At 33.9% G+C, this 25,125-nt stretch overlaps 3 protein-coding genes and 1 pseudogene across 6 annotated transcripts; 2 read left to right on the top strand and 2 right to left on the bottom strand.

The window, feature by feature from the left end:
• Nucleotides 1-2,780: 2,780 nt before the first annotated feature.
• Nucleotides 2,781-4,918, bottom strand: LOC102617066 (probable cinnamyl alcohol dehydrogenase 6). Its single transcript, XM_006473640.4, has 6 exons — nt 4,682-4,918; nt 4,453-4,566; nt 4,118-4,345; nt 3,570-3,861; nt 3,240-3,393; nt 2,781-3,122 (listed from the first exon to the last, which is right to left on the bottom strand). The coding sequence occupies exons 1-6, from the start codon at nt 4,774-4,776 to the stop codon at nt 2,923-2,925; spliced, it is 1,083 nt and encodes a 360-aa protein (XP_006473703.2). The 5' UTR covers nt 4,777-4,918; the 3' UTR covers nt 2,781-2,922.
• A 448-nt stretch (nt 4,919-5,366) lies between these two features.
• LOC102628222 (ATP-dependent zinc metalloprotease FTSH, chloroplastic-like) lies at nt 5,367-9,773 on the bottom strand (annotated as a pseudogene).
• Nucleotides 9,774-10,879: 1,106 nt separating this feature from the next.
• On the top strand, nt 10,880-15,823 carry LOC102616770 (la-related protein 1C-like). 4 transcript variants are annotated; one of them, XR_008054838.1, is made up of 7 exons: nt 10,888-11,700; nt 11,924-12,494; nt 12,571-12,724; nt 12,853-12,943; nt 14,054-14,125; nt 14,285-14,631; nt 15,472-15,823. XR_008054838.1 is itself a non-coding variant. In XM_052441696.1 (6 exons), exons 1-6 carry the CDS (start codon nt 11,200-11,202, stop codon nt 14,537-14,539), a joined length of 1,617 nt encoding a protein of 538 aa, XP_052297656.1. In that variant the 5' UTR covers nt 10,883-11,199; the 3' UTR covers nt 14,540-15,222. The 4 variants fall into 4 exon arrangements, 3 of the variants coding, with proteins under 3 accessions (XP_052297657.1, XP_052297656.1, XP_006473702.2); XM_052441696.1 differs by lacking the exon at nt 15,472-15,823 and having other exon boundaries at nt 10,883-11,700; nt 11,951-12,494; nt 14,285-15,222; XM_006473639.4 differs by lacking the exon at nt 15,472-15,823 and having other exon boundaries at nt 14,285-15,222.
• Nucleotides 15,824-22,581: 6,758 nt separating this feature from the next.
• LOC102616481 (protein FD-like) lies at nt 22,582-24,661 on the top strand. Its single transcript, XM_052440685.1, has 4 exons — nt 22,582-23,494; nt 23,626-23,702; nt 23,799-23,870; nt 24,087-24,661. Exons 1-3 carry the CDS (start codon nt 22,867-22,869, stop codon nt 23,865-23,867), a joined length of 774 nt encoding a protein of 257 aa, XP_052296645.1. The 5' UTR covers nt 22,582-22,866; the 3' UTR covers nt 23,868-23,870; nt 24,087-24,661.
• Nucleotides 24,662-25,125: the final 464 nt, after the last annotated feature.

Below are 25,125 nucleotides of genomic sequence, written 5' to 3'. Positions count from 1 at the left end.
AAGAACCAAATTAAGGTGCGTATTATGAAAGAGCTTTATCTGATGAATGGCTCTTCGTTGGTACATTTTCTTTACTGGAAGAGATACTTCACTCGAGTATCTTTAATGCATTGGTTTTTCCTCTTATTCTTTAGTGTAGAAATACATTGATTCAACCAATTGTGTACTTGTATTAGATATCTGTTGAGATCGTTTGTAAAATTTATGTTTGTACTGTACTGATTTTCACTTATGGTAAATGAAATGTTAGTTTTTTTTAAAAAAAATTAATTAATTACTTTCACTTTGCACCCATAAGACCAGAAGCACTCGCACTCTGTAGCGATCCAAGCACCAAACAACAATGAATAAAAGAATCACTGTGAAATAATAGAACAACTTGGCTTTTAACATCGTCGGAATGTGTATTAATAACAGTGGCAGTTTATTGCGTGAGGGAAGGAAAATAGGGAATGGAGTACAGATGTGCAAAATGGAGACTTCGGAACAAGGACTCTGTTTGTGCAATGCTTATCTAGAAACATTCGCCTCATGAAATGTTAATTTATTTTCTTGCTTTCCATTTTCCTCAACATTCCAATTTTTTCATTTTACAATCATTTTACAATTATTATTTACAGGAGAATTGCATAGCAGTAGCAGACGACTACATAGTCTACATTGACGTGAAATCATGGTAAAAATAAGAAAAATGAAATTTAATTTATGCTTTTTATAATTAATTTAGATTATCGGTACTTGCCGAGTTTCCCAATATTACAATTATAATATATAAATAATCATAAAGACAAAAAAGTTTGAGATTATTAACGTGGTCATCCATTATCTTTACTCAACAAAGGGAACCAATGGAGAAGGTCATTGGCTACCCGGTCGACAAAGAGCAACCTTACTTTCCAAGATCTACACTAACAACCTAACTTTGGTTCCAATGAAGAAAATCACTGTGATGATGTTAGCTTCGGTCTTTACAGGGATGCAAACAAATCATATTACATGTGTGTTAAGAGTAATAGCATTTTCTTGGATTATATTAATGTCCTTGGTAGTAAATTTAGTAAGTATAAATTTTTATGAAAATTAGAGTATTCAAAGTATAAATTAGAACCAAATGGTTGTGACTCAGTTAGCAGCGCATGCTGAGTTTGTGAAAAGAGCTATATATCGGGTTCGATATCCACTAAACACGTCATTTGGGAGGCGTAAAAAGCCTTAACTGTGACTATACCCCGAATTCGGATTAGTCGGGATCCAATGCGGTCGCCGGATACCGAATGACTTACACAAAAAAAAAGTATAAATTAGAGTGTAAATAGTCTCATCCTTTTATTACATACATATTCTTGTCAAATATCTACTGATCACAACCTTATAAAATATCAACACAAAAAGATAAGATAAATCCAAATCCTTTTTCAATACCTCTTAGTTCAAAATTTTTAACAAAATAAGGAGGGGTAGGGGTTTTAGATGAGACAATTTTAATGGGATTATCCAAAATAATACATTAAGCATTTTGAAATCACTCTTATTTGTCATGTTTAATTATAGTTAAATAAGTATATTTATAATAAAAGTAATGGTATGCTTGCAATTGTATCTTAAATAACATATCACTATTTCAATAATTGTCATATTTATGTTAGGTAATAATTAACTTTTGGTTCTATTATTAATTAGATAATTTTACAATACCAACAACATGAATAACACATCAAATGTCATATTAATCGAGATAAAGTATTTATACTTCTACTTTACAATCATAACCATTATTTATGTATTAAGTAAGCTTGTCCCACCTAAGAGAAAATTAGAGAATTTTATACATTTTAGTTGTAAAAATAAGTTAATGTTACTACCTAATAATATGGTGGAATTATTCAATACAAAGCACTAATCTAAAAGTAGCTATCTAATAATAAAAAATGATAGTATATGAAATAAGCGAGTGGTGATCAATAATTATTTTTAAATTTATTATAAATTACATACGATAGTAACCTAACACAACGGTGACTATAATTCTCCTATTAAAAGTTCATTTTCGACCTCTTATTTTCTGAGTTTATGACAACATAATTAATTAATGACATACGTTATCTTTGCTTTCACTCATTGTTGTCCTGTCTCCCATGGAAGCAATGGAGTGTAGAGTCTTGAGTCTACTGTTAACACTATTATTATATTTAAATATAATGCTAGCAGTATACTGTGCACACACGTACGTGGTCATGGTGATCAGGCACGTCAAGGTCGAAGGACATGGTCCCCATGGACGCAACTTAAATGATTTCAGTCCATAAGCCGTATATTCCAAATCTGATGGCGTTCGTTGCCCGATCGGAAAAGGATATTATATCTCAAAAGAAATTAAAGACTCGGCCGCAATATGGTTGAGATTCATTTATATTTGATAAATTGACAAACAATTAACGGTTGATTTTGTATATCAATTAACCAGAAACTGCGTTGGGGGCTTGATCAAAGAATTTCAAGGTATTCAACAAAAAAATTAGTTTATTAGGTGGGGTGAGATATTCTTTTTATAAACTTAAGTATTTTTTTTTATTAGTCAATATAAAATACAACTCAATAGTTTCTTTCTCGGACGAAATCACCGCTGAACCCTGTTCATTTCATCCGAGCTTGGTCAAGAATTTCAAGGCATCCAATTCAAAAAATTAATATTTTAAGTGGGGTGGCCTATTCTCATAAACTCAAGTACCTCCCATTTATTAGTCAACGTGAAACATAGCTCAACAAACTGAAAACACTGCTTAACTACAATTTACAAACCAATTCATTGCTTAATTTTCAAATAAAAGGATACTCAATATATGGCAAATTAAAGTGCCAAATCAAGGCACATGCATATACGTACGTATGTCTTTAATTAATAAATTAAGGTTATCGAGTGGCTTACTCCCTGGCGCCGCCGGCAATGTCGATTACGAAACGATATCTAACATCATTTCTTGCAAGGCGGTCTAATGCTTCGTTGATTTGGTCTGGTTTGATGACTTCAATGTTGCATGTAATATTGTACTTGCCACACACATTCATCATCTCTTGTGTCTCTCTCATTCCTCCTGTCATGCTTCCCTTCACACTTCTCTTCCCTGAACAACAAGTGAACAATTTGTTCGATTAATTCATTCATATACGTGCATTTCTTTTAATTTTGTCAATATACATATATGTAACTGGGAATAGATTAATTGATGTCAATAATTTACCAAATATCAGTGGGAAAGAAGGCAGTTCAAAAGGGGCTTCTGGTGCACCTACGACCGACAAAGTTCCATTTACTTCGAGCAATTCCAAGATTGGCCCAAGTGAGTGCTTAGCTGACACTGTGTCCAGTATAAAATCTAGGGTTCTCTTGCCCGCCTGTCACCAAGCGCAAGTAAATATATATTTCTAGCTCATCAGAATTCATAAAGCCAGCATATTTATCTTTAGTATTACTATTTGGGATTTGTTCTACAATTAATGGTTCTGGAATATTAGGATATATAACTCGAGAAGCCAATATAAGTGGAAGGATGAGATCAAATATAATTAACCTGCATTTGCATAGCATTGGTGCTGAGTATGAACTCATCTGCACCCAAGAGCTCTTTAGCCTCTTTCTCTTTGGACGGAGATGTGCTGATGACGGTCACGTGATGACCAAAGGCCTTGCCAAATTTAACTGCCACGTGTCCCAGACCTCCTAGACCCACGATTCCAATCCTCTTCTTCGCCGGTGAGTCTATCAAATTATTGTCTTTCATGGGGCAGAACACCGTGATTCCCGCACACAGTAGCGGTGCTGCTGCGTCCATTGCTATGTTCTCCGGTACGTGCACCACGAACCTTCATGCATGCCCATCGAATCGATCCCCACAAGATATATAGATATAGGGCATTAATTATGATTCTTCTCGATGCAGACGTATCAATTAATACAACTTTTTTTTTTTTTGACTGAAAGTAAAAGCAATAACCTAACAGGGGAAAAATATGTTGTGTTATCTGCCCATTTCGCTGTCAGAAACCATAGTGCTGCATTATTAAAGTAAAGCGACAAAAATGTCACAAATAATGAAAGAGGACGAGACCCACCAATTACCTGTAATCAGCAACCAACATTTCAGAGTAGCCACCGTAAGTGATGCTCCCATCCCAAAAAATGCCATTATAGGTGAACTGGATTTTGTCACAGTAGTTTTCTTGCGAGTCTTTGCAGAACTCACACTCCATACACGCCGCCGCCAAGCACCCAACTGCAGCCCTATCTCCCACCTTGAAATTCTTCACATTGCTTCCGACCTTGGTTATTATCCCAGTTATTTCATGTCTGGTTGCAAAAATTATGTGAATATATATATATATATATATATAACGCGTTAATTGATTCAGTTGGTAAAAGTGAAACAAGATCATCCAAACAGATATGTATAGTACCCTGGAACAACGGGATACATGGTGATTCCCCAGTCGTTTTTGACATGATGGATGTCGGTGTGGCAAATTCCACAGTACAAGATTTTTATGGTCACGTCATTCACACCATTCTCCCTGGATTTACATATAATCATGTCATGGAGAGACATTTTTCATTGGATAAACAATTATAGAATAAAGTAGACATGTACTTATTATATATATATATATATATATATGGTACAAGTACCTTCGCTTGAAGATATAAGGAGTAATCTTGCCGGAGGGATCATGAGCGGCCCAACCAACAACGCTCTGTGTGTGATTTGGAGTTGTTTGAGCCATGCGAACCGGAATTAGATCGAGAGATGGTGAGAACTCAGGATTGGAAATTATATATGTCTTCCTGCTTCTGTTTTAAGATATACATCTACATATGAATGTGTGTGGCCATATTTGGTTGGGATATAAAGAGAGGACAGGCTTCTGTTGCTTTCAAAATAATGAACCTCAACTAGAATGAATTGAATATACACGTCATACATTAATTGGAAACGTTTACGGTGCGCGAATGTTGTTTTCACTTTTCACAGTAAATACTAAATACGCAGCAAGTGTTTAATTACATTATTCCAGTCAATTATTAAATAAATTTTTACTGGTACATATTTTTCTTTGTCATTTACTATGCATTTGTTTTGGCTGCCCATCAACTATTCAACTCGACCACCACTGCCCAGTTAAGCTACTGGGTTGGACTATTGGCACCCCTCTCATATGCTTATAAAAACTCATTTTTAATTATATTCATTTTATTTCTGAAAATACCTTTTTTTTAGATACACTTTTCTAAGTTCTTAATTTTCATTTGATTTGTTTTATTATTAAAATTCAAAGTATTATTGTGCTTTTTTTAATTATTTTTAATTTTATTATTAATCTACACACAAATTAAAAAGTTATATGGGTGATAAGTTTTTTAGTGTTAATCATTGGTTGAAATAACACATATTTCAAATTATAATTTCAAAGCAATTTTAAGTATAAAAATATTTAATCAATAAGAGATTAAAAGAAAATAATAGATTATTTTAAATTTGTACAATTTATTTTAGTTAAATAGGAAGTAACATATATAATGTTTTTTAAAGGATTGATTATGAATTAAGTAATTTGTTAGACAAAAAATTTTATGTGCTTAATTTTCGATTGTTCTTAATTGTAATTTTATTTAAAGTGGGGTTTTGTAAGAAAAATGTAGGGGTGCCAATAGCTCTACTCAAAAGAAAATTGGACTAACTACAGAAATTCGATGGAGCCTATGCCTAAGCCCAAACATTTGGTGAAGCCTACTTCAATATTTTTACTTTGCTTAAGCTTCTAACTTTATTTATTTATTTATTTATTTATTTGTTATCAACAATCATTGTGTTTTGTTACTGGTTTCCTTTAGAAAGAAAACCCAAATTTCTTTAATTAGCTTTTTTGAAAACCCACCAAATTTTCTACTCTAGAGAAAATCATACAACTCAGCTGAAAGATAAAATCTTCAATTATGTATAAAAATAGAATTTCATAGAATTTAAAAATCATAAGTAGGTAAAAGCGAAGATAAAACTCGAAGTCTATAGGAGCTCTACTAAAAGAAATCTCATAATTAATAAACATATTTACTGCATGTTGACTTTTTCTTTTTTCTTTTTTATTATTATTATTATTATTATTATTATTATTATTATTATTAATTCTTTTATACAGAGATTGTTACTGATATTATATTAAACATTACAATTAATATTTACAAACATACTAAATAACAAGGACTTCCACCATACATTAACTCACTGAAGCACTTGTTCAAATTCTTTAAATTCTCTCTAATATTCGAGAGACGCCTATTCTACTCACATTTCGTAAGACAGATATTACAATTAATATTTACAAACATACTAAATAACTAGGGCCTCCATCATACATTGACTCACTAACGCATTTGCCCAAATTCTTTTTACCTTCTCTAATATTTGATGGGTGCCTACTCTACTCACATTTCACAAGACAGAAACCATCTCCACTCAATTAGCTAATAAGTCATATATTGACTCACTGAAGCACTTGCCCAGATTCTTTAAACTCTCTCTAATATTCGATGAGTGCCTACTCTACTCACACTCAATTAGTTGATAAGTCATACATTGACTGACTGAAGCACTTGACCAGATTCTTTAAACTCTCTCTAATATTCTATGGGTGCCTACTCTAGTCACACTCAATTAGTTGATAAGTCATACATTAACTCACTAAAGCACTTGCTCAAATTCTTTAAATTCTCTATAATATTCGATGGGTGCCTACTCTACTCACATTTTGCAAGACAAAGTTTGTCTCTACTCAATTAGTTGATAAATGAGGAAGTACTGAAATTAACCTCCATAAGGCTTTTATGGAGGCTCGAACCCTTGCACTCATCAATTATAAGTGCAAAGATTCTTTTATTAAACCAGAGACCCATTGATTATTATTATTATTATTTTTAATGTCAGGAGAAAGAGCCGACAACAAAATCAGTTATTATTTTTTCATGTAAGTTTCAATTGAGGTCAAAATTGTAAGTAGATTGCAAGGGTTTTAATGTTATCAGACTTTTTAAAATGGTGGCCTCTGCAATTTAGAGCGTGCAAACATGTTAGACACTCGAAAGCAACTCACAAAAGCATTAGACAACAAAAAAAAAGAAGTAATAATAATTACTGTGGAAGGCAATTAGTTTCTTTTTCTCATCAGAGACAACTGCATTTTTCTTCTCTGGCTGCAAGAATGGCTGCTCCATTAATCAGGTCCAGTAAAACCAGGTGTTCTTCTAGCAACTTTTTCGAACTCCACATCCTGAGCAGGTGCCTTTCGTCCGGAGTGCACCTGTAATAAAGGATATTGTCATAACTTGAGAGAAATTTTATACATTGTTCAAAACTGGAATTAAACTAGCAAGCTATTTACAGCTATATGTTCTGAATATAGTCCCCGCCAAAAGAATATATGCAGCAAGTTAATTGAATTAGAAGACCAGAGCATAATACCCAATAAAGCATGGTGTCACTACAAGGGCAAACTTCGTTTCAAAAATATTGAGTGAAAACTGAAAACCAATCTACAATATATATGAATGCATATTGCATTTCAATCAGCACACCACAACCCTATCAAAGCAGTGTAAGCAATCTTGTACACATGCAATGTAACAACATCCATCCCCTGTCCGTAGTTTCTACGCTTTAATAGACCCAACTGTTATAAATCAATAGCTTAGACAAGCAAATAAGAAAATAATAAAGTTACAACATGGAATCGAAGGCCAGCAAACTTTGTAGAGAACTAACCTGAAGAATCTTGACTCTACCAGCAACATCAGGCCTATCCACTGTAACTTGCCTATCAAATCTCCCAGGCCTCAACAAAGCAGAATCAAGAACATCCGGTCCATTAGTAGCAGCCAGTACAATAACACCAGAATTACCAGAAAAGCCATCCATTTCAGTCAAAAGCTGATTAATAGTCTGCTCTCTTTCATCGTTTCCTCCTCTAAGCCCTGCTCCTCTCTGTCTCCCCCACAGCATCAATTTCATCAATAAGCACAATACATGGTGCCTTCGGTTTGGCCTTCTCGAACAAATCCCTCTTTCTGGGTGCGCCCACACCAACAAACTCTGGGGCAGCACAAGAGAAAAATGGCACGACGGCTTCTCCAGCAGCTGCCCTAGCCAAAAAAGTTTTCCCAGTTCCTGGTGGCCTAACTAATAAACACCCTTTTGGAGTTTTAGCGCCCAAAGCTGGTTACTTATCGGGGTTTTTAAGAAAATCAACTACTACTTGTAATTCCAATTTTGCTTGATCAGCACCAGCCACGTCAGTAAATGTGACTCCAGTTTCGGAACTTCTTGGACCTTTGATTTAAATCATCCAAAATCCTTGGGCCCACCAAGGCCACCGGCAGCCGGGCCCACCTTGAGCCCGACGGAACAAGAAAAACAATCCGGCGAAAGCTAGAAACGGGAAAAGTAAATTCCCAATAAAGTTAAAAAGCCCGTCACCAGAATCGCCCCCGGAGACTGTTATATCAACGCCCTTTCAGTCTTAAAAGTAAATTCCCAACTGGTCAAAATTAACACAGTTCTTCCAAATGGCGCCCGGGACGAAATTTGGAAATTGGATTTAATTGATGTCCGGGCCATTCGGTCCAATCTTTACCTTTCAAACTTCAAAGACCTTAGACCCCCATAAGTCCCAAAATAAATAACAATAATAATAAAATTTAAGACCAACATAAATTTTTTAATTATTGTAATTTCAAATTTATCATAAAATTAAATTACGACGACAAAGGACAGAAAAAAGGTTTCAACGACCTACTCCTCTTCAATTTCTATAAGTCTAAGGAATAATGAATCGTTTTGAAGGAAAGAAACATACTCATAATATTTTCTCTATTGAAATTAAGTTTTTCAATAATTGTAAATAGATATAAGAAAACGTACCCCAAGTTTTACCTAACTTTTTTGATATTTCTAATTTTTAAATAGAACATCCATTAAATATAAAGAGATATCAATGACTAGCGTCGCGGTTTTTGGTGTGCCCTACCTTTTTACGGCTGTGACACGAAGATATATACAGAAATATAAGATTTCAGTCGGTTGCACTAATAATTTATATGGTTGAAATAGAAAGTAGCAATTTATAAAATTATTAATTTATGCCACCGGGATTGGATTGTGAAGAAGTTCGACCTCTATGTAATGTGGCTCAATCAAATCACTTTCCATAAGTCTAGACCGATATAGTTATATTTCTTCGAATCTTTAACATAGCTAAAAATTATAAAGTAATGTAAAATATAATAAAAATTAAATCAAGTTGTCAATAAATCTAAGCATTAAAAAAAAAAATACAAAATCTTCCCTTACTTTCTTTTTTTATATTTTAGATTTAACCCGTGTATAATTTTTGAATAAGAGTTTACGCAGTAATATCATTAACAAAAATAATAAGAAAATTAGTGTGGGTTATACCTCAATAGTGTTGAGCATGTCAAATATGATAGAATGTTGTTGTTTCTATGCCTTAACTTAATTTTAGAATGAATCTATGAGTTATACTTCAATCCAGATTTAGGAAGCGACTGTTCTAGTTTCAACTTAATTTTTCTTGTTGCTTTCAGTATAAGTTGTCCACAATCAGCACGTTTGCCACTATTTCCTTCAACACTTCCAGTAAGGCACCCTCTTCTTCTTTAATCCATACTCATCTTGTTCATTGGCTTGAGTATTATCACCTCCATTTTCCATTCCTATTCAAAGTTGATGTCACACACTTTCATTAACAAAAATAGAATATTTGTATAATACTGTAGAACTCATGTTCAATCATCATTCCATTACTTGACCAAACAATTGAATATATACCATAATCAAATAAATTTCATAAAACAACCATCTAAAATATTCATGTCTTAAACAAAAAATGAACACAACACACATATTTAATTATAAAAATAACTGCAATATTCAAATTCAAACCAAAAAAAAAAAAAAATTTGAATTAAGAAATCCTAAGTGCTGTGGCTGCCCCACCACTCATTAAAACATTTTGTAAGGTTAAATTGTTCTATCATGTTGACCGCTAGTTTGATGAGCCAACTTGACCTGCAGTGTCATAGTCAACATCGCTTTCATTACTAACAAATTGGTCTATGTTATATTCCATTGGATCCATTGACATCTCTCTCCCAATAAGATTAGGTAAAAAATAATAAGTAGTTATTATTACGTATTGTGTTGTTAGTAGATAAAAAGGACTTCTTAAAATTATCTGCAGAACTTTAAGAATTTCAAAAGATAGCTTTATTACATATTTACATTTTTTTATTATGAATGTTTCATGTTGAACCACTGCTCATGGTTAATTAAATTATTAAAAATATAATAAGTGAAAATTATATTAACATTTCTTTTAAAATATAATAGATAGTATTTATTAAATATTTTAATATTATAACATCTAAATTATAACTACTCAATTTTAATTTTAAACAGAAATTATATAAGTGATGTTATACATCATGGTGTATGCCCGTAGGGTAACACCGTACATAAAATCACGCGCTTCACAAATAACATGATATTGTGGCACATATAATACGAATCACGATCTGCTATTTGTTGAACAATTTTTTTACACACACACAATTTTATTTCACTTTGCTTTTGTGGGCCTAAGCCTGATAATTTTTATTTGTTAAGCGAATTTTGGGTGCACAAAGAAAAACGCGATTTATTTATTTATTTATTAAAAAAGAGAGAGAGAGAGAGAGAGAGAGAAATGAAGTCAATGATTTATGAGGGCACGGTTGGTGAAATGATGGCACATACGAGGGTAGTGTCGTAAATTGAAGTTTACAAGACAAAATCCTGCAGCTTCGTCCTAGTTGCTGAAAACAAAGCCTAAAAAAAGAGAGAAAGTAATAGGGATTTTTTGGTTGGTTTGTTTTACGGCGGTTGATGGCTCCTTAACGCCTTGATCCGTTTTCCGTTCAACCAAAAATATTTCGTACATTTTCTCATTCTCACAACAAAATCAAAGCTCTGATCATTATTTATTTTTTGTTTTAGGTGATTTATGAAATTAATTTAATTAAAAAAAAGAAATATTTCTTAATGTGTTCTGTCATTAAAATCTTCTGAGATTTTTTTGTTCCCAAAACCCTAATTCTGAATGGCTATGACGGCTGATTCCACTTCCAATCACGTCACTCCACGTGGCTCCGGATTCTCCGGAGACGGCCTTTCCAGTCCTCAGTTACGCCGAAAGAATTCCCCATCGCAGTGGTCTGAAGTCGTACGAGGCGAGCATGACCCTGCGTCAACCGCCGTTAATCATTCTCAGTCCTCTCCATCGCCGCCGCCGACTGCGACTTCATTACCTGAGCCGACCGGTGGCGTTTCCCCTTCCAAGGCGGTGGCTTCGGCCCCGTCTTCTCCGCCGCCGGATAATCCCATCGCGGCTGGGAGCTCGGATGCTGACAAAGGCAATGCGGCTCGGCCAAAGAAGCTTGCTTGGAACAAGCCATCCAACGGCGTCGTTGAAGTCGGTCCTGTAATGGGAGCTGCTTCTTGGCCCGCTTTATCCGAATCCACTAAGCCGTCGCCGAAATCATCATCGGCCGACTCCTCCTCTTCGAAATCCGTTGCTGATGGATCAGTCTCTGGTACTCAGGTTCGTTTCTGATACTTTCTATGATTTTCTGATTGGTTTCGGAGAAAATAACAAAAGGATAATATAATCTGAATTTTTACGTTGTTTCCTGTTTTACTACAGTTACCTAATTAGGGTTACCTATTTAACGATAATAATTTGTTATGTTCATTGTTGATTATTGGATCGTTATTTCTTTGCTGCTTGTACATATGCATGTTTGTTTACATGTTTACAATAATAGGTACCTTTAATTCCTCACTTACCTCAGAAAGTCTCTAATGCTAATGCAAACCCTAATTCCAATGCAAACCGTACAATGCCGGCTCGACAAAGGTTGAAACGCAGCGGTGGAGGTGTGAGCAACGCTGGCAGTGGGCCTACACAGACTCGTCCTACTCAGCCTCCTCCACCACCGCCTCCACCACCATTCCCTGTATTTCCGATGCCTCCGAATAGTTTTGCTAATCTGGTTACAGCAATGCCGGATCCTTCTCCAAGGGAGCCTCTATACAGAGGTAGTAATTGGGACGCTAGACCAGTTGGAGGATTTGTGTCTCAATCACATCCTATGAACGATCAACGGAATTCCTCTAGGAGGGGTAACTACGGACAGCGTGGAGATGGCAACTACAATAACAATTTCGGAGGCAGACACGATCAGGACCGCGGAAATTATTCAAATGCCAGAGATGCTCACGTGCAGCCTCAGAGAGGTCCTCCAAGGGGCTTTGTTAGGCCTGCACCACCCAATGCAGCTGCATTTGCACCACCTCAGCCCATGCGACCCTTCCCAAACCCCATGGGATTTCCTGGCAAGTTCTTTTTTCTAAGTTAGTGCACTTGATTTTTACGATGTGATGTGGAAATCTAATGTCCCTATTTTCTCAGAATTTATATATATCCCTCCAATGCCTGTGGAAGCTGCAGCCTTGAGGGGTGTGACAGGCATGCCACCCTTCATTCCTCCTGCACCAGTGCTTATGCCTGTTCCAGAACCTTCTCTGGCTGCAATGTTAATACATCAGATTGATTATTATTTCAGGTACTTCGACACTACTTTTTTTTCCTTTTTCCATTTTTGTTCTCCTTGCTGATTAGTCATCCTAATAAACTGGTTGCAACTATTGATATATTATAATATAACTGTTACAAATCTATTATTTGTTGCAGTGATGCTAACTTGGTGAAAGATGAATTTTTGAAGTCGAACATGGATGATCAGGGTTGGGTGCCCATTACTTTAATTGCAAGCTTTCCGCGGGTAAGTTTTTACAGTCAAATAAGTTATTTTCTCATTACTTGTTCACAATTGAGCTTGTGAGTTGTGGCTATGATCTGTTTTGGACTTAAACTTTAACCAATGATGTTCTTCCTTTTTGCTTTTGCGTGTGTATGTCAAATTGGTTCTCATCGAGTATTTTAGCTTACTGCGGACTTCATGTAAAAAATGATGGTATTTTAACTGTTTATTTCTTAGAGTCTAATATCTGTTCATTAATCACTTGTATTTGCTGGAACATTTTTTTGTTTGCTTCAAATTGTGCTGTCAATGTCAAGTTTCCTTGGAGTTGAATACTGCATGCAAAATAGAGTGTATTTTGGGTTTTGTCAGTTGGCCATAATCAGCTCTGCTTAATTTAATTAACGTCTTAATGTCCTTTCAAATCCAAGTTTAACTGTTACTGTCATTCTAAAATCCAAAATTCATTGTATTTGTTCCTCTTCATTGATTCTGGGAACTGATGATATTGTTTCAGTAGAAGTTCACCTCACCTGAGTGCCTGGTAGCAACAGCTCTCTTTCCTTCATTTTTATCTTCAGAGTCCTGCTCTGCTGGAAGGATCAGAAAGCTATTTAAAATTTTCTGTTATCAAGATAAGGCTGATAGATCCAAATTTATTGTTTCAGTTGAATGATTGGTGGAACCTGAACGGGTGTTGGCTTGATTTGCATTATTTCAGGCACCAATAATGCCTTGTTGAGAACATAGTTTTCAGTTTTGGGGCATTCGTGTTGTTTACTAAATTATAGAGAGAGGACTAGGGTAAAAGAAACATGAAGTTCTCGGTTGGGGATAGGGTGGAAGTGAACTAATAAACAAATCAAATTTGTTCTGGAAACACCTATTAAATGCATAGTACCTTAATTCAATAAACTACAAAATACCCTTCAGTAGTAGTTATTTCAGATATCTTCAAGTTGATGCACATAATATTCAATTAGATTCATCCATACCTTATTCAGAATTGTTTAGTGAGATTGTGCTTTTCATGTCATTTGAATTAAATTCATTTGCATATTTTGTCTTAAATTTTTAGTGTTAGAAGCCCTTGCTCAGATCAGGTTTTGCTTTATGGCTACTTTTTTGCAGGTTAAGAATTTGACAAGTAACATTCAATTGATATTGGATTCCTTGAGGACTTCAACTGTTGTGGAAGTACAGGTAACTCAACTTGTATTTGATGTTTTTATCATTCTGAGCACCAACCATTTTACTCTTGCAATGTATGGTTATTTGTGAGAGATACTCTTTCCGTATGGAAACTGGCAACTAGACACTCAATGACCATAATTCGCTAGTCTTACTTGTTTATTGATTCAGGATGACAGGGTGAGGAGGCGTAATGAGTGGATGAAATGGATAGCTACTCCTGGTCGTATTTCAACTGAATCGGGCTTATCATCTCCTGCTGGATCAAGTGTTGATGTGCTTGCACCTTCATTCCAAAATATCACAGTCAAGGAAGGGGCTGTTAACCAAAGAAGTTTGACGGGCAATGCAAACTGCCATTGTGAGGATGCTCCAGGGATACATTCATCTGAAGGGGAGGCAACTGAAGAACCAAATCAGAACTGATAATTCAAAATTACCACTGATGTTAAGCACAACCCTACTGGGATAGTGCAAATTTTTGGATGGAAGGAGGGCAATTGCTGCTGTTACTGAAGGTGTTGTAACACCTTTTCTTTTCTGTCACTTTTCTCAATTTTTGGCAGTATTTTGTTGAGGCCAGCAGAGGAATCTGAAATAAGTTATTTAAAAAATTAATTTTGGAAGATAGAGAAAGAGAAGAAAGTGAGACAAACAAGAACTTAGTATTATTGAATGGGGTTGGGTTATGAGGCTTTTGGGTTGTATAGTTTGGTGTTGTGGATGATTGTGTCCTTATCAAATGATGATTTCTGGTGGCATTGATGGCTAGAGCTTCCAGGAGGGAGAGTTAGGATCTCAGAGTTCTTTTCTTGGGTCAGTGTGTTTTATCAAATATTTGGGTCATAAAACTATGGTTTTTGGAGTGAAGGATTTGGATTACTCAGCTAATAGCGCTTGGTTTCTAAAGAATTGTGGCCTGATGGTGGTTGAACTCCTCCTACATGTGCTTGTTCACCGGCTTGCCAGTCTTCTATTTTCCCTTTTTCTCCTTTTTAACTCTTTTGTCACATATATAATTAAACTTGGTTTAACATCTAGAGTATACTTCGTCATGATGAACTCTACCAAATTTTTGTTGCATAAACATTTGAGATTTTTTATTCTCACTTTTGCTGCCTGATGTTTGATTGATCCCTGCACCTTTAATGATTCTGTAGTTAAATTTGATAGTCATATTATTTTTTCCCCTCAATTCAATAATTTTATTATATTCAGGGTCTACATGGTTGGGTACTTAGGATGATAGCTCTTTTATTTTATTATATTTTTTGGGCTGGGACTTATAAATAGAAATATTTGACCTTTCAATTTATTTCGTCTGTTCTTATTTTGAAATTTGCTTTATTCATTTTCAGAAGCATCAGATTTGAGATAAAAATCTGCTGCATTGGAGGTTCCTTACATTCTTGTGGAAATCTTCGAACCGGATTCCTCGCTATGTTTGATTGAATTGAGATTTCTTTAAAAAATTACTGTCTCTGCAGGCGAGTTGGTTAGTATGAAAATTTACTTGCTTTAGATGAACGGATGGTTTACATTGATGATGTTTCCACCATTCTCGTTGGATACAATATCCACTGACATGGGCATATCATAAGAACTAGCGCATAATCATTAATTAAATGCACAAAACAAGCAAAGATTAGACAAAAAATAGACATTCTGTGACAACTTTTGGTAAATGGGGATATAAAATCTTTCGTGGAAGCCTCGGGGTGGTTTTTTTTTTTAATGAGAATTATTACTCATGATATTTATAATTATATAAATATTGAGATTTATTTATATTAATTTTGATATGACAGCGTTCAGATTTTTAACATTCTCAAATATTTGAGGGACGTTAACTCCTATCTTGAAAAAAAGATTGCATTCACTCAAGCTTTGGGATTCTGAGGAAGGAAATTTAAATTAAATTCTTGTAATGCGTCTGTGGATGTGGATGATCGAACCGCTTCTCTTACATTCGTGAGGGAGTGACTCTAGTCACTTGGGCTTTAAGTGGTTAGCCTTGGGGTGGTTTAAAACTTGATAAGGTTGTCCAACATGTTAGGGGCATTGATTTTGAATTAAGGCTTAGCAATTAGAACTATTATTACACAATATGAACTTCTGTTGCTATATTTACATTTGCAACACCTTGCTGCAAGTGAAGAAGAGAACTCGGAAAGCAGGCAGGAACAGGAAAAGGTGAACTTCAAAGACGTGATGTGACAATTTCTAACTTTCTACCGGCCCCGTAGTTTAATTTGCTTTTGCTTGGTTAATGGCTATGCCATAATTGCCTACCGTGAGATATTATTATTGCCTATTAGGTTCTGTCACAGCGTACGCTAGATTCCAATATGAAATACGACGAGATGTGCGTGGATACGCGTCGTGTCGTGCCTCGCGGGTTTCGATCAGAGTCAGAGCTCAGACTTGACAGTGATTTGGCGCGCTGGGAGTAGGCGTGGGTGCGGGTGGTCTTCCCTGCAATTGAGTCATGGCACGCGTACTTCTCCACAATGGCAATAATGGTTTTGAGGGGCAGATGTACATTGTAAATAACAAGACAACTAGATCTCATTTATTATTTTCGTACGTAACTGTTATTCGTGAAGGGTTTTCATAAGTTAAAAGACCGGGGGTAAGCGATGGAAGTGGCTCAGAGCTGACAGCTGTAAACACAAATATCAATTGATTTTTGACAACACAAATACTTTTCTGACTCCTCTAGTAAAAGTATTTTTCTTTGATTCTTAGAAGCGGAGTTAGTAGTTTGTAAGGATAGAGAGACAGAGAGAGAGAGAGAGAGATACTGGGCTGGCTGTAAGCTTTTTTTTGCTTTTGAACAAGGAATGAGGCAAACAGATAGTAAGTTTTGTTGACCACTCAGGGCCGTTAGATTGCTAAAACAAATTCAACGATCATAATAAGTTGCCCACGGACGCGGACCCCACTTAAATGTAGCTCCACCATGAATATCTGCTCTTTTTAGGCTTGGTAAAATAGGTTGCCGAATTGTGTTGGTTTTGTATTAATTTCGTTTTGTGTTGAATTTAGACTAATTAAATACAATTTATTTAATAATTTTATTACAATATTAAGATTTTTATTAATACAAAAAATAAACAGATTAATCAATAACTCGTTTAATATTTATATATTTAATAAGATTTATATTAAATATTTATATTCCATTAACTATATATAAACATAGATTCTTATCTATATTAAAGTTAAGGATAAACTAATAGATAAAAATAAATAAATTTTAATTAGTGTAATTTATCTTATAGTATATTGAAATCTTTTTTTTTTTTATCTTTTACCTCATCCTTGACTTTAATATGGTCAGAGATTTCTTTTTTCTTTTGTATCTTTACCAAAATATTTCACATTTATACTATTAAAATTCTAAATCTATATAAAATTTTATAAATGAAATATCATATATATATTCATCCTTCCCAATAAAAAAAAAAAGAGACAGAAAATTATGTCTAATATTTAAGTTTCGATGATAAAAACTTATAAATTAATTTAGAAAAAAAAATCATGTCATTAATCAGATAAATGAGTTAACAACTTTAATCATAACCTAGCATGCAAAAAGATTGTATAAATTCGAACTTGACCATTCAATAATCTTGTTAAATTTAACGACTCATACTTATCTACTCATGTCGTATTCATATCGAAGATTTGGATTGTGTTAAGTTTTACCAACTTCTTTTCTACTAGTAGTAGTAGAATCCACTAGCACCGATCAAGCAAATAGCATTATATTGCGAAGTGGTATTTTTTGAGATATGGATATATGTATTTATGGTATATTTCTTAAATCTACCACCTATTAGCTCAAAAATCAAAATCTATTAATATTGAGAAGATAATTATCTTATCCAAATATTTAAAAAGATAAATAATTTATGTGGAGGCTTAAACTCACACCCTCAAAATCCTATGATTGATATTAAGGTGTGGGTTAGAGTTACTAAAGCGGCAAAGGGACAAGAGTACCTCCATTACTATTCCTCTCTTACTAATGGGAAGGAAAAGAAAAAAAAAAGTTAGTTTGGATTCCATGAATGTGGTCAGCATGTTAAAATGTGTGTCCGTGCGTCTGTACTTACCGAATTCCCGGTAGTCTAGAGGTGCCACGTGCCACTACTTTCATTGCAGCATCTGGCCGCTTTTCATTGATTTATGCATCCACTAGAAGACAAATCGAGGGGGTACCGCTTTCAACATTCATCATCCAGGTACTTGTATACTAGCCTATTACTATTAATTAATAATCAAGTAGTGAAGAATTTTTATTCTATTACGGGGGACCATAAGTTTGGTAAATCAATGAAGACCTACTGTAAGGACAAAGCTCTCGGGATTTGTAAATGGCCTATTATTGGAGGGCCGGCTGCTACAGTCAGCTTGCGACTTATAAATCTGTAACGTTGTTGCCGGAAATGGATCGTTGATGGATTCATTAATTGAAGATGCATACCCATACCTGTTCTGGCTAATAACATTTAGTTGCATCTCTCGGAATTTGCTTGCACAAATGCGGAAATTTTCTTTTAAAACAAGAAACCAGAGAAAAATGCTTACGGCAGAGAACGGGGAGAAAGGGAGAAAAATAATAATAGGGTTTTGGGGGAATCTCTTTTCAGTGCAGGGCATAGGCAAATAGCTTGCAGTCAGATAAAGAAACAGCACCCATTTGGGACATCGCCATTACCCACAGGTGACAAAAAGTGCACTCTTTTATCTTTCATCTTTCTTCTGTGATCTCTGTTTCACTTTCCAATCTCCCGTTGCATCTCTCATCTTTCCCTACATCAAACCCTGAGGCAGAGTACTGGGCTTGGATGCTCTTAATATATAATAATATTGAGATCATCGGTGTCTTTTTGTTTGTACTTGTAAAGTTGTAATAATACTTGTACGTTTTAGCAGTCATAAATTTTGTAACTAAATTTATAAATATACTAACCAATGACAACTAGATCTCTCTACTCGTGCAGTTGAGTTTGAACCCAACAATTTTGTACCAATAATATAAAAAAAAATAATAATAAAAATTCACTAATAAACAAACTACAATATTATTTCGCCAGTTCTAAGGTAGTTTCTGCTGCATAATAATAAGATCGGAGAATAAAGCCAACATAAAAAAATTAACATTTCTGCAAACAGTAGCTTTATTTTCGTTTTTATTTCCAAAGCATAACAAAGTTATTCTGAAAAGAAAAAGTAGAAGCGGCTCTCTTCCGTCTTCAAGTTCAAAGACAAGAAATTCTGTGTGTGGGGTCAACCTTACACTTATGTTTGATTATATAATGAATTTCTCGATGATTCTGTTAAAAGAAAGAATTATAGTATCAATACCGACATATTATGAATTATTTGATTGGTATGATTTATTTTTAAGTTGTAAAGTCCTTTCTAGTATTGATGTATTGTCGCTTTGGCTAGAAAAAAAATATAATTATAAAATAAAAATTAATATTATGTAGTAAATATAATTTTTAAATAATTATTTTGATAAAATTAATAAAAATATTATAATTTTTTTTATACAAGTGTAAAAATCGAATCAACTTAAATTTTAAGTTATAATAGTCAGTGTTTATCAAATATTTTGATGTTATAAATTTTAAAGTATAACTGTCCAACTCGGCCTAAATCTCTCTCTATCTTATTTAACAAGTATGATTTCTTATCTTTTATCGAACTTAACTTATTTAATCAATAAAAAGTCATCTACATAACAAATACTTTAATTATTATAGACATAGATTCCATCTAATGATCCACATTTAATCTTACTATTAATGTTGGGATTTTTAAACAATATCATAGAGGGACCATAAGTATCATCCTTTCCTTGGCTTATATATGTGGAATATATATAGATTCCATGGATTAAAAAAAAAAAAACAGAATTATTTGTTAAAGTAGTTCTCTTGCTTACTCTCTTAAAATGCTACAGTGTCTTTTTTCCCTATTAACCCGTGATAAAGAAAAGCATTTACCTGCTCCCATAAAAAAAAAAAAAAAAACCCTATCTAAGTTATGGATATTTATGTTCAAAGTTATTATCTAATAAAAATCTCTTAGTTTATTAAAGTAAAAATAAATTAAAAAATTAAAAAATAAATTTTTTACATCTTATTTTATCATGTATTGGAGTGTGTACCTTTTGGGAAATTTATAAAATTGATCACAAAAAATTTGTATTTTTCCCAATTAATCCCTAAAATTTATTTCTATCAATATTAGGCAAAAAACGCATCAAGTGACGAAAATATCCCTGTCATTCTCGCCAAGCTTTCTCTCTCTAACGGAACGATCTCTCTCAACCTCTCACCCAAATCGGCCACTCATCATCGGCGACTTCCCACAGTACATCGGAGTCCATCCTCCGTGGCCAACATCACCAAAATCGCTACCAAGATCTAAAATCAATGGTTAGTTCAAAAACTATAGGTTTTATTACATGTTCTATTGTGTGTTCTTGTTTTATGTTGTTGTTATTGTGTTGGGTTAGTGATGGTGATGGAGAATTGAAGTGTTTGTGATGTTGGTGGTGTGTGGTTGAGGTTGTTGGTGTGGGTGACAATATGTCCATCACACGAATTTGGTGCGATCTTCACAAAATTTATGCGATGGGTTGCTGGCCCCGGCACCCATCACACACAGATCGGGTGAGACATGCACCATGTTGCACCAATTTTGTGCGACTGACTGCCTGTCGCACCAAAAGACAATTGCACCAAAACTGCCTCTTAACATTTGGTTATACAATAACAAAGGATAAATAATCTAAGAAACATTTCATCAAATACCTAATGTGCAACAGTTCTACAAAACCAAATTCCTTTCAATTAGCTTACAAAGGTTTTGGACTCTAATTCAATTTGTTAGAATCGTGTCGAATTGATGCTGGATACGGGTTCGGGTGTATTTGGTCAAAATTAGTTTTTCTGTCGCCGTCGCCGTCCGCCATGATTAAAGAGAGAAAAGCTGCTTACGGTTTGGTGAAAAGGGAGAGGAGTTTGGGTTGAAATAAGAGGGTAATTTGGGGCAAAAAACTTATGTTTGACTACTTATGATAGAAAAATTAAAACGTTGGGTCAGTAGTATAAATTTCCCATACTTTTTTCGTTTTTAAGTAATTCTTGATTCAAAAATTAGTCTCCAATTTTTTTCTAAAAAGTAAATCATCTTTTTTTTTTTCTTTTTTAAATTAGAAATAAGCCATCCTCGACACCAATTCATTTGGTGATAAACACTCTGTAATTGTGGCAAGAAAGTGGCACAAATGTCCCACTCTCATACTTAATATCCTTTGGATATCGAAATATTAAAATTTAGAATCAATAATAACCCATTGATCTGCCGGCAATGTGGGTAGCTCAAAATATTAATTACACTGTAACTTATTGATTACAATTAGAAATTTTTCTAGAATATCGTTGATTTGCACAACAATGATAATCAAAATTATTATATTACAACTTATTAGATTAAGTTAGGAGTCCCGCCTAATTCCTACAACCATGATAGTTTGAGAGGAAAAAAAAATTATTAATATAACAAATAAAAATTTGTTAGAATCTTCTTGATTTAGGTAACGATAAGATGGAGGAGTAGTCTACGATTCTATGCAGCGTTGATGAGGAATGTAGCCCTAAATTCCACTGGTGTTGCTTTTGTAGCTATAATGGACAAAATTATTGCAACACATTCTATTACAATTAGATTGGGAAGAAAAATTTGCTATAAAAATTGTGAAAATTTTGCGCAATGCAACTAGTGAGAATTCGTTTCCTCAAAAATCAAAATTAGAAAGGAAGGTGACAAGTGAGAATTGTTAAAGGGGTTTTCGGCAGTATTTTATGTATAAAGCTTGACACATTTGTTTCCCATTTAGGGTGTGGTTAGTTTTAAGATTAGAGAATCAGAATTTGAGATGAGAATAATTGATGATATTTATTTATTAACATAGAGGCGATCGGAATGAAACATGTGGGACTAATTTATTTTTGAGATTATGAAATGAGAACTTAATTCGCGTGGGGGCTTAAAAATCGAGTTTCCATTTCCCAAACTTTTACCCCTATTACATTTTTATAATCTTCAAATTGTCCCCCATTATATTTTGTTACTTTTACATTTTAATCCCTATAAAAATTTTGTAATATTTGTAAATAGATAATTTATTATTTAATAATAATAATAAAATTATTATTAACAATGATTATTTTGAATAATAATAATGATCATAATCATAATTATTATAATAAATAATAACAACAATCAATTAAGATTATTTTAATAACTTGTAATAATTTATTTTAATTATAAAAAAATAAACACATCAATAATAATATAATTAATTTCTATTCTAATTTATAAAAATAAATTAAATAATTTATTTTTATTTTATTCTTTATTTTAATTATCAATTAGTAAATACACCATTATTTTATATTTCATGTTTTGTTACTGTAAATAAAAATTGAAAAAAAAAAAAACCACAACCGCACAAAAGCAGGGGAGCAGCTCTTTCAAGGCCCCTATAAAATGATATCCAACTCCAAGTCACAACCCGCAGGAGCTCTTAAACTGAAGCATTAAAAAAAATGTAAATTTTCTAATTTGTATTTTATTTTGAAAGCCAAAACCATAACGACTTAGTACACAAAAAACTTTTCTGTTCGTGTTAGTGATCAACTTTCTCCTTCTTGAGAACCATCACCATGTGGCCATCTCCAGCTAGAAACAACAAGAATGGAATCTCAAGCTCAATTTCAAAATCATCATCTTCATGTTCATCTCCTTCATCGCCAGGCACCCCTAACAAAAAATCCATGGAAGAAGTTTGGCAGGACATAAGCCTAACTTCTTTGCAAGATCACGCTAACACTGCCATCCCAAACACTACCGGCATCCCAAACACTAGTGCAGCTTTAATATTTCAAGACTTTTTTGCAAGGCCATTTAACAAAGACCCACCAATAACAAAAGCTTCTGCTGCTGCACACCCCAGTACTGCTGAGCCCTCAAACAGCTCTTGCTTTGGCAATTTGGCCCCACATCACGGCGGCGCTTTGTTGAGCCTGAATTCTGGGTCTGGCTTTAATTATCTTGAAAATGTCCCTGCCCCTCTGGCTCATCATCATCAAAGGCCAAGCCATCAATTGCTACAGGGTTTCCCTCTCAACAACTGCAACTCCCCTTTTGATGATGCTTTGGCTCCTGCTCATGTTGTGTCCTCTATTTGCTTCAAAAGGCCTCAAGAACATGAGGGGCATTTGACTGATCGCCGACATAAGCGCATGATGAAGAATCGAGAGTCAGCCGCTCGCTCCAGAGCCAGAAAGCAGGAACCTCACTTTCTTTTTTTTCCCCCTCTTTTCTATTAAATCAGAATGTTCCTTTCTTTCTTTGTTTTTCATTTTACTGAGGGTTGTTTTTTTTAATTAAATTTTTTTTTTGGCAAATTATGTTTATGCAGGCTTATACAACTGAGTTGGAACAAGAAGTTGCCCATTTGGAGAAAGAGAATGCCAAGCTGAGAAGGCAGTTAGAGCAGGTCAATGAACGAGTGATAATTTTTATACAAATTTTTTTTAATTTTTATGTTAAAATTAATTAGCAATAAGCCGCTTGCTGTCGTCATGTGTTACAGTTGTTGGCGGCTTCTGGGCAGCTTACAAAAAAGCCCTCGCTCTATAGAACCTCAAGTGCTCCATTTTGAGAAGTAAGAATAAGCTAAGCATTCAGCCATTTTCTTATTTTAGTTCTTTATTGTTTGCCTTTTTTCATCCATTTGACCTACTCTCGTCTCGTCTAATTTGCCAGCCTTTTAAAATAATAGGAGACTGGAATGATGGGTTGAGACTAGAGTGATAGGGGGTTTATTTTTTATTTTAAAAATGTATTCTAATAAGCTTGATTTTTTTTTTTTTGGTTTTAGGTACGAAACCTCTATGTATCGTCAAGTGGGTTTTAAAATTTAAAGACACGAAGCGGGAGGGGAGAGTTAGAGAGTATTTGGTTGGATGGATCCCCCTCCCCCTCCCAAGCAAAGCTGCAGGACCGACGGTGGGCATTTTGTGAACTAACGATCTAATGGATGCTTTTCTTTTTGTTAATCTCGTTGGCTTTATATCTTTCTTCTCCCAAGAAGTAAAACTAAAGTATTGCTATTTTGTATGCTTGCCAATGGAAAGATGTGCAGTATCAAAAAGATTGGACGTGTTTGGCTATATCAGTAATGGCCTTCTCTGTTTCTCTTTGCCTAATCAACCTTATCTTCCTTCCTTTCACAATCACTATACCCCCGAGTCATTATTATCAAAGTCAATTATCTTTGTTAGTATGCGAGTGTGACGACCATAGCTTCTTCTTTTTCTAATGTCATATGATTCCAATTTTAGGTACAGGGCATCTCTCTCTCTCTCTCTCTCATCGCTCAGTGGATATTTTTCTCTTTTGTCGTTTACTTTAGTTATTCTTCAATTTACTAACTAAAATGAATGCCGCTTAATTCAGAAGTTATATCCAGTTTTTTTAGGGTGCGTTTGTTATTGTTGTTTTTTAAATAATATTTTTGATTTTTTTTAAAAAAATAAGAAAGATTAGTTTTTGGTGAAAATAAAAACGCGTTTGATAGTTTATTTTAAAAGTAACATAAAAAAATTTAAAAAAAAAAAAAGTAAAATGCGGTTGGTAGTTTATCTGGAAAATATAAATAGTAAAATTATATTTGATATAATTTTTATAAAAATTATTTTAAAATAGTTATGTGATATGCATAAATTTTAAATTTATCTTTTTGTTATTTTAGATATTTTTGAAAAAATGAATAAATAAGTAAAATAATGTAGTAATAAAAAATTATTTATTATTTTATTTTAAAATATTTTTAAACAAAAATTATTGCATAAACATATTAAAAATTATTGTGTGTTTATTATTTTTAAACCAAAATTTCATATTTATATTTAATATAT

This window comes from Citrus sinensis, chromosome 5 (assembly GCF_022201045.2).
Source record: "Citrus sinensis cultivar Valencia sweet orange chromosome 5, DVS_A1.0, whole genome shotgun sequence".
Taxonomy (NCBI): domain Eukaryota; kingdom Viridiplantae; phylum Streptophyta; class Magnoliopsida; order Sapindales; family Rutaceae; genus Citrus; species Citrus sinensis.
This window is presented reverse-complemented; position numbering and strand designations above follow the sequence as displayed.